Genomic DNA, 15,388 nt, shown 5'->3' with positions numbered 1-15,388 from the left:
GGCTCTGTGCCGGAGCAACGGGATTGAGGGGCTCACGAGCATGGACGTCTTGATGCTAACACGCGTTTGTTTAATGTTTCCTTGCCAGGTCTGTGCTCTGTCTGTGAGAAGTCTGCAGAGGCAGGAGCAGGCTGTGCTCGGAGCTTTCCCTTTCACCCAGCGGAGGGCAGGGTTTCTGGTGAGGAGGTTGGTGGGGAGTTGATTGGAAGTTGCGGTGAGTTGATTCCATTCCGCCCCTCTCACTTTCCCCTCTCCCCGGCTGCAGGGCGGGCGCGGCCATGCTGCCCTCCTTCAGTTACCTGACGGAGCACGCCGGCTTCCGCGGCACCATCAAAAACTCTCCGAGCGACTTCGTGGTCACGGAGCTGGAGGTGCCCGAGCTCTTCCTCAGGGACACCCGCGCTGAATTGCTCCAGAGGACCAGCGAAGCGCCGCCGGCACAGAGCAGCCAGTGCCCGCGGGAGCCCAAAAGGCGGAGGACGGAGCCCCCCGGGCAGGGTGCCCCGGCGTGCCCCCGGGATGCTGCGGGAGGCGGCTGTGCTGCAACCCCCGGCAAAAGTGAGAGTGAGGGAGACCCCGAGCTGCGGGCCGGCCTCGGGGAAGCCTGTCCGCTGGAGTCCTTACTCGGCAAGCCCGTGAGCGAACTGCTCAACAAATTCGCCTGTGATCTGAAGGATACGTGGGGATTGGAAAACAACGCGGATGCTGGCACTAGGGAGTTCTCGCTAGGACCTAGGCTGGACAAGAAAATTCGAGCTGATTTACACAGTGCTGTTAGGCAGAAATTCCCCTTTCTAGTCACTGTTACAAGAGACAACGAAATGATTGTAAAAGGAAATCCTGATTACAGAGAACTTTGTCAATTAGTGACTGAAAAGGAAACAAATGATTTTTTTAAATTTTTAGATGCAAAGCTAGAAAATTCTACGTTTTCCTTTGAGCCTGATGGAAACAAAGAGCACAGAAAAGTAGTTCACCACTTTATCAATAGAAAGTTTGGAAAGCTTTTAGAAACAAAATCTTTTACTGTGACAGATGTCAATGATCAACCAAATATGTCAATAACAGTACGATTTCGAGAAAAAAGTTGGTCCAGAAAAAGGTCTGCTGGTGGTTTTCAGGAGAAGCAAGATGTATATACAGGTAAATACTACATTTTTAGTGAAACTGGCAGGTTTTTGGTGTTCTTTAGAAAGACTGAAACTCAGGATCATTTTTATATGACACACAGGCCTGGTCAAACTATTGTTTATATTGAAATAAATCGTAATCAGTGCAGTGATGTTACATTCCTGGTGAATGAAATGGAGGAATCAAGTTACTGCAGCACTTTGACATAAACTGCTCACTGATAATGGTTATGGTTTGTTATAAATGATAAGAAACCAATTCAAAATAACAGAATTTATTTAGCAAATTTCAAAAAAACCAATTAAAAGCCACAATAAAATTGGACAACATCGATCCAATGCTGGGTGGGCAGAGTGACAGTAACAACAGTACCATCCAACCTCAGCCACACACTCTAGGTCCGGTGTAAAGTCTTTTTATGTGGTTTATTTTTCTTGAGGTTAAGTCCATTGAAAGTCCAAATATTCATGTATCTTTTTATTTCCAAGCGAGGTCTTGAAAGGGGTTCCAGTAAGTATGAAAAGAGGATTCAGGAATCTTCCCGGATCTCGTCTTTGGGGTGCTGATTTGATCATCCTCCGGATCCCCTATCAAGATTGATATCAGATGTCGAGCAGCTGTGAAGTGGAGGCCCATCCTTGATGAATGGGCCATCTCCAGTCCGCCCATATCATTTCTGTTGCAAATCTTGCATTTCGAAGTTTGCACCACAGATCTTGGAATCTCAGCGATGCCCTGGAGTAGCTTTTTAATAGAACAAATCTTTGATACACGAATTTATCCATTATATTTACCACAGGTTCTTTTGGTTGTAGCCACTAACTCTGTGGCATTCCCAGGGTTATAGCTTTCTCCTGAAAGTAACTGGGATTACTTTCCAAATCCCAGTAACTGGGATTTCAGGAGGTACAGCTATATACTGAACAAATTAGTAAAGTCAGAGTTGACTTATGATCTCATCCTTTAAAGCAACTTCTGATGCAGAGAATGTTTCCTGCAATACAGCCATGCATGTCTGTTGCATTTTATAAGGTACTATTTTTAAAGGCATCATGGTTTTTTGATTGGTCTGAGTTTTGTGTACTGTTTTTATATTTTTCCTTCTGTGCTGTTAAACGCCCATTTGATTTAGTTTTGTGGAGTAGGAGGACAGTTTCTTTGCAGTTTCCATGCTGTTACAGTTTGAGGGGAAGAATGTGCCCATCTGTCATGGCAGAACACTGAAACATAAAGACGTGTTCCTAATAATTCTGAGATGATTGTTTCAGCTTTCACCCTTCAGAAAGAAAACCTAGAAACACTAGAAGCAATCGGCTTGTTGGCAGCTGAACTTGATATCCTTCCTTCAGACTTCAGTTACACTGGCATCAAAGATAAGAAGGCTATCACTTTGCAGCCAATGATTGTGAAGAAGGTGACTCCTGAGAGGTACTTAAAATCTGAGTACAAGCAGTTTAGCACCTAGTTTTTAGTGTTATTAAGTATCAACATGGCACTATCTCTTGAAATGTTCTTACTGAGGTGTCTTCCCCTTGCCTGTATAGAGCACAGTGGAAATGGCTTTAATATTTTGTGGCCTTGGGAAATATGCAATTTAGCACTCAAGTCAATGGTAACACTGCACTGCAAACTGGACTGTAAGAGTCCAGTTGTCCAAGAGTTAATTAGCAAAACTTCACGTTAGTTTTTAAATAATGAAGTAAAATAGATAAATGCATCCACACAGCAGGAAAAATAAATAATTTTAATAAATAAACAGTTTATCAATTAAAGTATTGCTTAGAATACAAGCTCTTACACTGAAATTTTCCTTTGATTTGAATCACTCTTATTTACACATAAGAACAAAGAGGTTGAGTGGGTATTTTAAAGGGTAAATACTTGAACTGTCAGCTGTGTTTCCAATTACAAGCATGTGCGAGCACACCCAGAGAATCAGTGCACTGAATTTGTTTTTCTTAAGGCTGACTGAGAAAGCAATTGTGTTTTGGAATCTGCTAGAGCACATTACCTTTTCTTTTCCTGTCTTTTTAGTGAAAACCAGGTTTTGATGAGTGAAGAGTAAAAAAATGACTAGTTTTTCAATTAAAAAAACCTAAAAATTCAGTGCAGTTACTCTGAGAAAGTTTGATGGATTGCTTCATTCCAGCATCTCTCAATATCATAAAAATGCCAATGATGCAAAAATTTTAAAAGTATATTTGGATTATAACTAAATTTTAAGACTTCTATCTCTGCATTTGATTTGGTTTTCTCATAATAATTGTTTTACATCCCATTTTATTTTTTAAGTGTTTTTAATATCAGTGCAAAGGTGAAAGTGTTTTTAATATCAGTGCAAACGTTCATTAGGAGTTGTATGGCTTCAGTAGAGGGTGGTTCATAATTTCTCCCAATTATTTATCCAGGTTGAAGGAAATTGGAAACAAAATGGAAAAAAAGGGTATGAAAATATTCAACATCCGTCCAGCTTACCAGCACCTCAGACTTGGTCAGCTGAAGGGCAATCACTTTGACATAGTTGTGAGAGATCTCCAACACCACAGTCATGACTCTTCTGCAGATTTGAAGGAGAGAATATCTGAAGCAATGAAAAGTGTTGAGGTAAGAACGGCTCATGGTTGCTGAGAATGGACAGAATTTTAATTCGTTGCTGTTATAAAAAGTACTTTTAAGGAAAATAGTTGTAATAGCACAATAATGGAAATATTTCCCAAGTTTGGTACTTTCTGCAGTTTTATGTCTTTCCAACATTACTTAAGGAATCAGGAGTAAAATTGCCTTCCAAGAAGGGACTACAAGTGAATTGATTCTGTGTCACAGACTGGAGACCCCAGGGTGGTGCAGTAAAAGACAAGGGGAATTCAGAAACAAATGAGTATGGATATAAGAGCCATTGCTGCACAGAGCTGAAGCCAGCCAAAGTGATGGTTCTCACTGTGGCAGATGAAGGGGGAAATGATGTACTTACACATCCATATAATGTGTGTGTGTATATACACACATATACTCAGTGCGCATGACAGCTGATTGCCTTTTTTGGTCATGTGAGGAACATGCATGGTTGGCTTGAATGAAAAACTTTAATGGTATGAACATGTGTGGAGTGTCCATCTCCAAGAAGATCCCCCAGAAATGTAGTGCATTTTGATTCTGTTTTCCTTAGGCCCTGAAGGAAACTCCCATAATCAGACATTCTTAAACCACTAAGAAAAATAAAAGCAAATAATGGAAGGGAAAAACTGTAGATATTTTTTACAATATTGATTTTCTTGCCCTGTTTTTCAAAGTAATAACTATAATACAAATTGCTTTAAGAATATTAATCCAGGAATAAAGTCTTGAATGAAAACTACCCAGTGTGCAAAAGCAAAATACATTACATGTATTTTGGAAATTAATTTTATATTTGAGGAAAGCATTCAGCTGGTACTATAATGCTTTCTTCACTCCATCTGATATGTTTTATTTTGCTGTTTGGAAAATGAACACAAATTCCTATGGTTGTGTGTCCTGCTTTATTAGATTTACCTTACTGGTCAGAAGATGAATGACAAAACAGGATATGTATTAATCCAAAATATGCATTTTTCATCTTCTTTGAAAGCAGAATTGTGTATGGGACCTATAGGTATCCAAAACAAGATGATAAAATTTGAACCTAATAACTATTTGCAAAACAAATATATGCTTTTTGTTTGCCTACTCCATGGATACTTACTACTTTTTAGAAAAGGGTGTTTTCTGTGGGTCACATGACTGTGATTTTATTTCTCACAGGTGACCTAGAACTCATCAGGAGATTTAAAATCCCAATTAGCAGAAGTGTTCACTTTTGACCTTTATATTGCAATAAAAACAGAAATTACCTAACGTGAGAAGGATTAGTTTTTAAGGAAAAATATCCAGTGGCTACTGTTCATTAGCTGTGCTGGCATTTGCCTGAGTAGAGATTCCATAATCTTACACATTTAAAAAGCTTAATTACTTTGACTTGACCTATAGCTGGAATGATAATAATTAACTATGTAGAAATAATTTTGTTTCATTTACCTGGGATCTTTTTAATGATGTGAAGACAATGGTAGAACTTGATAGTCTTTTTAGATGTCTTTTTAGTGCCAAAATATTGTAATGGATTATGAGTTTTGCTTTTGTTTCATGTAACTTCTGATTCTAGTTTTATGCATTTTGGATGTAAGTATAGATATATGTGTATTGTATGCCTGGTCTTATTAACCATACCCAGTACTTTCGTGCATGTAACATATTTGTTCTTTCTCATTCTAGACAAAAGGTTTTGTGAATTACTATGGACCTCAGCGATTTGGACAAGGACAAATTGTTCAGACAGATCAAATAGGATTGGCTTTACTGAATGAAAAAATGGTATTTCCATTTTTTTAATTTGAGTACTTACTGTCAAGAGAATTTCAAATAACTGTTGTAATATCTAGCACTGGAGTTGACCTCAGTGAACAATTTCATTTGTGAGATAAATCCATCTGTGTGCTGGAATCAATTGCTAGATCAGTTCTGATAACAACATAAGCGTGAAGACATTCATACTGAAACTAAAACCTTTTTTTAAACAGCAGATGAAGCTTTAAATAGTTCTGTCTGTGATTGGAATGTAATAGTTCTGTCTGTGATTGGAATGTGATTTGAATTGTCATCATGCCACTTGGCAGGAGAGTGCTTGCATTCCATACAGGATTTAAACACTGAAAAGAAGCAGTCTTCATACAGTGTTTATTCATGATCCTGATAGCCTCCCAACTGTAGCTTCTTTATCCTGCTGGGGGTCTGTTTACTTCTTAAAAATGTCATGTAAGTTCATAAGAAAGGATTTGCTTTTTCAATACTGCAGTTTCATTATCTGCTATATAGAAGAGATTGCTGCTTTCCATTATTCCTTGACCACTTTCCCAAACTCTCAGTTCTGAGTTTATTAAATAATAGTTAATTAGATAGGAGTAATGTACTTTTCAGTGTATGTGAATAGTGTTTGGCACAGGTAAAAGGCTAATCAGACACTACAAAGTCAAAAGGATAGTGCAGTGCCCTTTTTTCCTAAGCTTGTTTTGATTCTGAGAAAAATCCTGAGAACTTATCTTTCAAATACAAGATTCAAGATTTGAGGGCTGCCCATGAAAGCTGCTGTTGATGTAGCTGACATCAGACAGCAGTGGGACCAGGTGCCAGTCCCTGAGGAGTAAGGATTTAAATCCTTAGTCTTAACTTAATTACTTTAATTTAAAATAGGTAGGAACTAGTATTTATATTAAAAATGTGCTAGTATGTGCTTGCACAGTCCAATACAGAGGAGGACAGGTGTCACAGGTTGGTAGAAGTGCTAGCAAACTGAGCAGCTCCTCCAGTATTGCAAGTAGCAGAGATTAGTGTTTTCCTTGTCACAGTGTCATCTAACCTAATACAGATCAGTATTAAAAAAACAAAATAAAAAATAGTTGTCCCTCTGTATGGAGACTGTGGAAAGTGTTCAGTCTAAATTTTGCATCAAGCATGCAGGATGGAAGGAAGGAGCCTTCCTGTACTGCATGCAGGAATGAATGATGACAATTTAAAGTGGAGAAGTTTGAACTGGATGACCAAGAAAGTGACTGGTTTCTCACAGAGCTTTGGAAACTGTTTTACATTTTCTGGGTGATTAAAACCTTTTTTTAAGCTGAGAAGGGACACAACACATTGTTCTGTGGCTCATGATATCTCCTGTGAAAGGGAGAATTTGACTTTGACACTAAAGAACTGATTTGATTTTGAGAGCTTGCAGAATATGTTAATACAGGTGGATGAATGATTACCTGTTTAGCTGACAAATAGTCATATTTAACTGAAAAAAATTTGTTCTTTCAAGGTGAAAGCTGTGAAATTATTTTTCACACCTGAAGATACTGATGATCCTGTAAACAATGCAAAAAGATACTTTCTTCAAACTGGTATGTCCACTTAAATTGTCCATATATTTATGCAGAGTCAATATTATGAGGTAATAAGGTGTTGCTGCACAGGAAGATACTTTTTATTTTCCTACTGCTTTATGGTACTTATATTTCATTCTGTGAAACTCAATACAGTTGCACATTTAAAAATTATATAAGGATGAGGCTCTAAATGTGCAAAATAGTGGAAAATGAATGTACTTCAAGTGCAAGAAAATACAGAAGCAAACACTGTGTATCATAATGCAGGAAGAGACTAAGATTGATCAGAGGAGTTCTGGTCTCCTTCCATCTGTCTGCTTTTGGATAATTAACTTCTTCTTCCTACTGAGGGAAGGATACAGGAATGTGGCACCCAACTCATACTCAGCACTTAACACATCTACTTTTGTTCTTTTTTGAACTAAAACCAAAATATGTCAAAGGCAGGAGTGTGTGGAGTAGAGGGCTCTGTTTGCCATATTTATTGCTTTTGTCATTCAGCTGAACTTTCTCACCAATTTGAAGTTGCTCTCTACTTCAAATATATTTTTGTTTTCAAATATTCCACATCTATTAGCCTGCTTATCACTGTAGATTGACATACCTACTATGATATATGGTGCCTACAATAGCTTGAAAAGACAAAAATATATTTGGTTTCACAAAAAAAAAGAGATGAATGACTCTGTTCTGTATATGGCTGTATGATGCATGGAGAAACATTGATGCAGACCCTGATAGCAGCTGCTTGCCTTTTCCTGAGAGCAGACATAGACGTCTGTGTAAAAGGCTTCATCAGGTAATCACCTGTAATATGGAAAAAAAAAAACCCATAAGATTTTAAATATACAGCATTAATATAATGTAGTAAAAATCTGATTAAATGCATTTTCGTCTTGGTTAATGGTCAGACTTCCCTGGCCAGTGTAACTTTTGCCTTTCAAATAAAGACACAGTTTTTACCTGCTGTGAAATACATTTTCTGAAATGATGAGAAATAGAGATTTAATGTTCTTTTATAGCTTGGTTTTTACTTTAAGTTACCTGGTTAAAAAAAAAAAACCCTTTGGAGTGATAAAGTAAATTTCTGAAAAAAAACATTGTTCAAACTAGGCTGAATAACTGAATGACAGCTAGTTGAATTTATACTGCATGAAACAGAATAAAATTCATAGGTCTGTGTTGATAGGCATAAAAGATGAAATACATATATTTGTCTAACATGACACATTGAAGAAAAGGGAAATAATCAAAGCATGAGACATTAGACTGGCACCTTTTTCCCTATTTGATTATTTTATCTTTTTAAGTGTCAGATAATACTTGGATAATCAGGGCTTACTGACATATTTATTTTTGTTTATATCAGAAGATGCGAAGGGCACACTTGTGATGCTGCCAGAATTTAAAGTCAGAGAGAAGATGTTGCTACGAGCTTTAAATCGCTATGGTGTAAATCATGAAGGTTGTACCAAAGCATGGCTCAACATTCCTCACTCCTTGCGCATATTCTATGTCCATGCTTATTGCAGTAAAATTTGGAATGAAGCAGCATCATATAGGCTGAAGACTTATGGCTCAAAAGTGGTTGAGGGTGATCTTGTCTGCTTGGAAGAAAATGGTGAAAGCATTTCCCTGAATGACAAGGTGAGTCTTCTTGTCAAGTATACTTGTAAAATGAAAACAACGACAACAAAAAACCCCAAACAACTTACTGCACTTGAATACATAAGCAGACATACTCTAATGCCTTTAATTTGGTTCATTCATTAAAATATTTAGTATTTGTGACAAAATTAAAAAACACGATGTAGGATTTTTTTTGTTGTTTCACCATAAATAGACATATGAGCTACACACATAATTAGCAGCTTCAATCTGTTTTGGCGGTTCATTTTATTCAAGTGAGAGGAAGGAACAGAAGGTCAGAAATGATACATGTGAAAATTTAGTTTCCATAGTATATAATGCTCTTCTTAGGATCTGACTGGGGGAAACCTTCACAGTGGAGTCTGCGTGTGCCCATATTACCAGTCAGTGCAGATCTGAGTCTTGCTCTCCACATCAGGCCTTTCCTAAATACAATGCTGAGTGTGAGTCCAGGGTGAAAGATGACCTCAAGGCTGAACTGATAATCTCAATTGCAGCTACAGAGGCAGAACATTTTTAGCACAATTTCACTGGCGCTGGGTCTAAACTGGTGGCAGCTGTCAAAAAATGCAGCAATCTTTTTGGTAAAGTAGTAAAGGGCAAGGGAGTGCTTCTGCTTGCCCACAGCTCAGGCTGGGAGCTGTGCATGGAGCCATAGGTGAGCCAGTGCATAGAATCTGGCAGTGGAGTGTCTGGTCCCAGGTTTTGACATGTTGAAGTTCATTCTGAAGTGCTTTCTTCTGTTGGGGTTAGCATACCTTATTGTAAAGACAGTTCCAAGTAGCAAGTGGTAGGACAAGAGGAAATAGCCTCAAGTTGTCTCAGAAAAAAGTTATATTGTGTATTAGAAAATATTCTTCACCAAAAGGCTTATCAAGCACTGGAACAGGATGCACAGAGAAGTGATTGAGACACCATCCCTGGAGGTGCATGATGAGGGTTTAGTGGTAGACTTGGCAATATTAGGTTTGCAGCTGGACTCAGCCTTTTCCAACCTAGATGATTCTATCTTTCTCCTGATCAGATCAATCATAAAATGTGCAGTGTTTTACTGGAGAACAGACAGGTGTGTGCAGAGGCAGAATGTAATTAATTTCTTTAGGGTAAACCTCTTACAAATTTGAAGGCAGGAGCATTTGAAAGGCTATCTCCAGTCCCTATGGCGTGGCTTGTGTTTCAATTGAGATTTTTCTTTACCAGTATTTCTGAAAATGAATGCTAATGAAACAATTAGATCAAATCAAATAAAAGCAGATGTATTGAGTTACTGAGTTTTATGTAGATATATTCCTTCTTAATATAGAACATTTTTCTTTGTATTATTACATTTGCTGATGTAGCACAAGATGGCATTGACTTTGTTAATTCAGACTCAAAGAATAATAGTGGTAGCTAGTGTCACTAAATGCTTAATGCAATGCCATCTACCCATAAACTGATTAATTTAAATCAAATTTCTTAATTAATTCTTAATTTAAATTAAGTATCTTAAGATTTTTTGATACCTGAGTTTATTGCCCCTGCAGTAGTCAAATAACCTTAATAATCTTTGCAAGTTTGTGAGTACTGTGCATAATTCCTAAAATAAAGCACATGTTTTTACTTTTTAAAAGGCTGGTATTTTTTTCTTCTTAAATGTCTTGTCAGGTTCATGTAGTCACTGCTTCAGAAGAATCAGCTAACAAATATTCTATATACCAAGTAAGTCTGTATGAAAAATTCTGAGTTTTTGATCTTTTTAGTCAATTAAAATGTTTTGTTTTAAAAATGTGATTAATTTAACTGGTGCAGTCTTTGTGCCTGCCAGAATGCTCATTGAAGAAAACACATGTGAACTAATTTGCACACTCATAACAAATTTACTTGGTAGTGAAAATAAGTACAGTGTCATTTGTAGTATGGCAGTATTTATCCTGAAGCTGAATACTTCAGGAAAGATTTCAGTCTACTGGGAAAAATCTTCAAAAGCAGTTACCGTTCTAATTTTTGAAAGTTTCAGAGTGTAGTTGTGAAGTCTTGCATAGCAACTTAATATATAGCAACTGAGTGTCTTTACTGCTGTATACTGCTTTGTTTTAGGAATCCTGATACATCGATTATTTTTCTGCTTAAATTACATTCAATATACCTGCCCTGCACAGCTTCATTTCACAAGAGAATCTGCTGGTTTACTATTTCAGGCCTCAAAACACAAGGTTTAAACACATTTTAAATGATCATATTTATTTAAAGGAGCATGGATGAGCATTACCTCAAGTATGTTTTTTTCTTTGAAGGTGGTTCTTCCGATGGTGGGACATAGTGTCAAGTATCCCAGTAATAAAGTTGGACAATGGTACCATGAACGACTTTCTAAGGATGAGCTGGAGTTGTGCAAATTCAGAGTGTCTCCACTACATCTGAATATACCTGGATGCTACAGACTCATTTTGAAAACTGTTCAGAATCTCTCGTATTTTTTGGAAAGTAGTGAAAAAGAGATCAAAATTGAGGACAACCACCTGAATGATTTAAAAGTCTCTCTTCATATATCATTTGACCTTGATCCTTCATGTTATGCAACAGTCTGTCTGAGAGAAATAATGAAATGTAATTTTTAAGATTCTGCTTAATAAAAGATTGCTGGAATATTGTACAATGTTGGTATTTTACATGTAATGCCAAGAACATAAGGGAGAATAGCATGTTCAAGTCATGAACAGAGAAAATTTGTAGACTGAGATTCATACAGATTAAGGAAAAAAAAATCACCAAAATCCTTTGGAATGTTTCAAAATCATTCAAAACTCTAAATGCATTGAATGCATTGGAGTAAAACTGTTATACCAGGCAGGATTAACAGGACTTAAAGAAACCATGGGCAGCCAGCATGAATTTCCTGTTTTCGTAGACATCTGGCTTGCAAAGTTAAGTCCTGGAAAAATATTTGCAGCAAACAAATGTGTCTTGTAATTCATAGTATTTTTAAAAATGTTTTATACTAAATGTTATTCAAGCAATAGTGTTACAAGTTTACAGTCTAAAGGTTTCTAACTGAAAAGTTGTTGTACTTAGGATTCCTAAGTATATTGTGTTTCATTGTGTTCAGGTACTTATTGTTAAAAGGTTAAAGTCCTGAGTCAACAGTGACAAGTTGATGGTTGCTTTATCAGACATTTGATGAATTCTTCAATTTAAGTCAATGCTGATGATTTCAGGATTCAGTAATGCATAGCTGGGATTGCCTATTTCAGTAAGCTCTTGAAGATCACGCAAGCACTTGACATCACTGAAAAAGCATTTATAGTGAAACCAAAACCGTGTAACATTGTTTACAAGATGCAGACCTGCATTCTTGTTACTGTCAAGACTTACGGTAGTGCAGAAGAATACTAACCAACTTTGGAGGAAAACCTTTTCTATTTTCTTTTTGATTAAGTGAAAAAAAGGGTTTTTAAAATGAGTGATTAAATGAGTGGATTTTTGAAAAAGGAGAGAACAACAATGCATCATTTATGTTGTCTATTTGCCACTGTACCACAAGATTTGAGAAACCAAGTTAAGACATTGTGATTTGGATGAGTGGACAACCAGATCAGTGAAAATGTGGTTGGATGATGAGGCTCAGAGAGTAGTGGTTAAAGGGTCACACCCTCCCTGCAGTCAGTGTCACTGGGATGTCTTCTGGGCCCCATCCTGCTTCATATCTTTGTCTGGCCTGGAGGAGTGGATGGAACTCACCTTCATTGAATCTGCAGATGACACCAAATGAAGAGAACAAGTGAATATTCTGGAGAGTCAAGCTGCAGTTCAGGGCAGCCTAGATATGGTCCCTAGCACAAGAAAAACATAGAAGAACTGGACCGAGTTCGGTGAAGAACCTCTGAGCTATTAGGGAACTGGAACCCTTGTCATTTGGTGCTGAGGGAACTGGATCCCATCACCTTGGATAAGACATACTTTGGGGGAAATCAACAGCTCTCCAGTACCTATGAGGAGGTTAGCAAGAAGGTAGAGCCAGGATCTTCATTGTGTGTGTGGCAAGAGAACAAGAGACAGTGAAATGACAGATTTAGAATGGTTAAAAGAAAAGACTTTTTACCTGTGCAGACAGTCAGGCAGTGGAACAGGTTGCCCAGAGGCAGTGCAGCCTCCATCTGAGGGGGTTTGTAAGACCAAATGGGATAAACCTCTTAGCAACTGTCCTGGTTTCACCCTAGATAGAGTTAATTTCTTCTCAGTAGCTGTTACAGTGCTATGTTTTGGATCCAGAATGAGAATGAGTGTTGGTAACACTGATGTTTTGGGGTTTTTGCCCAGTCGATTATCCTGAGTCAAGGGCTTTTTTTTTGTTTCTTGCTCTGCCAGTGAGAAGGTGCACAAAGGAAACTGGTATAGCATAGCTGGGCCAGGTGACCCCAACTGACCAAAGGGATATTCCGCACCACAGAATATCATGCCCAGTATATGAACTGAAGGGAGTTACCTGGAAGAGGAGCTAATCTGGATGCGAGAAGGGAGGTTTGGCATCAGAGGGTGGTTAGCAATTGCATTGAGCATCACATACTTTTTCCCTTTTTATTATCGTTATTATTATCATTTTTTTGTGGAATGGTTAAACCAGGGGCCAAAGTACTCTGCCCACCTGTGTTGCCTGTAGATGGCAGCATAACTTAAAGTAGGAAAGTTACTCGTTTTTACTGAGCAAGAATTAATAATATAAGTTGATTTCTGTTTATTGCATCAGTTGATAAAACAATTGCATCATTTTTGAGATGATGCTAACAGCTGAGTATGATAAATTTTCCAAGCTTGAGAATTACTGGAATAGGAAAAATAGAAATAAAGCTCACATAATTTCAATGCATGTATAAAACTGTGCAGCAATGAAAGATCCACATAATTCTATACCTTAAAAAAGAGGGTTACTCTGTAAGTCTGGGTTAGTAATTTGAAATTTGATCCTTAGCTTTTATATGAGGAAATAGACTGTCATGCAGACAATAACTACAGAGCCACTGCAGGTGTCTTACAATGCTTGCTCTATTACAGTGTTTACTCCACACCTCAAGTTTATGGTATACAGGCAAAATGATGGAAGAATCAATTTCCCTGCCATGACCCAACTCTACAAACTTTCTTCCATCTTTGCTTTTCAGTATCACCTCTTCTGCCTTCTACCTGCCCTTAAAAATCCCCATTTTGGAAAATTATTTTTAACTTAGGTAATTTTGGTACAACACAGTTAAAAATAATTATTGTGTCAGCACAGGCATGGTAAAGTGCTCTAGTGCAGACAGGAAGCTGCATGCAGTTACAATGCCCAGAAGAAATAAACTAGCACTAAAGTTCTATTGGAGGGACTATTGGGGTCATCGCCCATGTGGATGAAAAGAGCCTTGAAAACCATCTCATTGCATACACGATTTGAATACAGAAGGTATTAAAAGTTGAGCATTGATTTGGAAAAACACAAAAGGTCAGATTAAAAGGTTTTTGACTGAAAGGCACGCTATTTCAAAATAAAAGATCAGAAGATGGTGTTGAAAGAGTTCCCCTATAATCATTTGAGGATCATTTGTCAGTACCTCTATTGAACACTAAAAAAACCTAATCTTCTTAAGCAAATCATTCTTTCAGCAACTTTAAGGTGAAAGAGCTAATTATGTGTGCCCATAGGTTAAATTCCTAGAGTAGAAGTGTTCTGCCAGGGAAGTCAGGTTAGCTGTTAGATTGTTTACATGATAAACATCCTATTAACTTTATTTTATTTATTTGTAATTCATTCTCTTAATCCTAGCAGCTATTTTTCAGGGTTGTGTGAATTAACAGCTGAATTCAGAGAGTTTTGTATGAGTGCAATACTCAGCTTCCTAAGTATAATCTATAAATAAGCATATAAATAAGATTCATGTGTTAGTTATCTCTCATTTTACTAATCACTTCTGTTGCTACCATCCTTTTCTGATAATCCTTAAAGCAATTTGCTAGTACTAATGAAGAAGGGTTCCTGATTCTATTCTTAATAAAAGGACAAGTTCAGTGACCAATTGACTTTTTTCAGCACAGATGATAGATAATTGGGAATTTGAATGGGAGAAATGCAAGCATTCTTAATCTGTGAAATCCTGTTACTTTTAATTCCCTACAAATTTGACAACTGGTATGATCCTCAATGAGAATGTGCAAATTTTTAGATCTTTCAGAAGGAGACGGCTTAAAATAATGTTCCTATCGTGAAGACAGTTCAGAAGCCAGGTAGATGGGTGATTATTGGCCCAGCTCACTCATTAAAATTCCATTAACTCCTCTCTTAGTGCCAGTTCCTGTCAGCTGGTGGTTTGACCTCCCACACACTGCTGATGAGGACAAACCTCCTTTCCTTTCTCTTGCAGAACTTCTGCCTGTAATAGGTACTCAAGGAAACAAGCTGAGAAACTATTAACCCTTTCCTTTCTTTCATGAGGTCATTCCTTGCAGTGCATTGGTTCAGATCTAGATTCCTTCTGGAGGAATTAAAACCAGAAGATGAGCTCCAGCTGCAGGTCAAGCATATTCATGTCCACATGGAGAAACGTGGATGCAGACAAGAGGCTGGTCATTTGGAGAGTCTTGAATCCTATACATGGGCATGTTCTGTTAAATAGCCTGGACAACATTTAGTCCAGAGTAAAACCACTGAA

The 15,388-nt window shown here is 37.6% G+C and overlaps 1 protein-coding gene across 3 annotated transcripts; it reads left to right on the top strand.

The window, feature by feature from the left end:
- Nucleotides 1-225: 225 nt before the first annotated feature.
- PUS7L (pseudouridine synthase 7 like) lies at nt 226-11,354 on the top strand. 3 transcript variants are annotated; one of them, XM_066319052.1, is made up of 8 exons: nt 226-1,143; nt 2,400-2,559; nt 3,540-3,735; nt 5,422-5,520; nt 7,010-7,091; nt 8,446-8,723; nt 10,374-10,427; nt 11,003-11,354. In XM_066319052.1, the coding sequence occupies exons 1-8, from the start codon at nt 279-281 to the stop codon at nt 11,324-11,326; spliced, it is 2,058 nt and encodes a 685-aa protein (XP_066175149.1). In that variant the 5' UTR covers nt 226-278; the 3' UTR covers nt 11,327-11,354. The 3 variants fall into 3 exon arrangements, with proteins under 3 accessions (XP_066175149.1, XP_066175150.1, XP_066175151.1); XM_066319054.1 differs by having other exon boundaries at nt 1,014-1,143; nt 2,414-2,559; XM_066319053.1 differs by lacking the exon at nt 10,374-10,427.
- The last annotated feature ends 4,034 nt before the right edge of the window (nt 11,355-15,388 follow it).

This window comes from Sylvia atricapilla, chromosome 5, assembly GCF_009819655.1.
Source record: "Sylvia atricapilla isolate bSylAtr1 chromosome 5, bSylAtr1.pri, whole genome shotgun sequence".
In the NCBI taxonomy this organism is placed as follows: domain Eukaryota; kingdom Metazoa; phylum Chordata; class Aves; order Passeriformes; family Sylviidae; genus Sylvia; species Sylvia atricapilla.
Note: the sequence above shows the minus strand (reverse complement) of the source record. Positions and strands in the feature narration are given on the sequence as shown.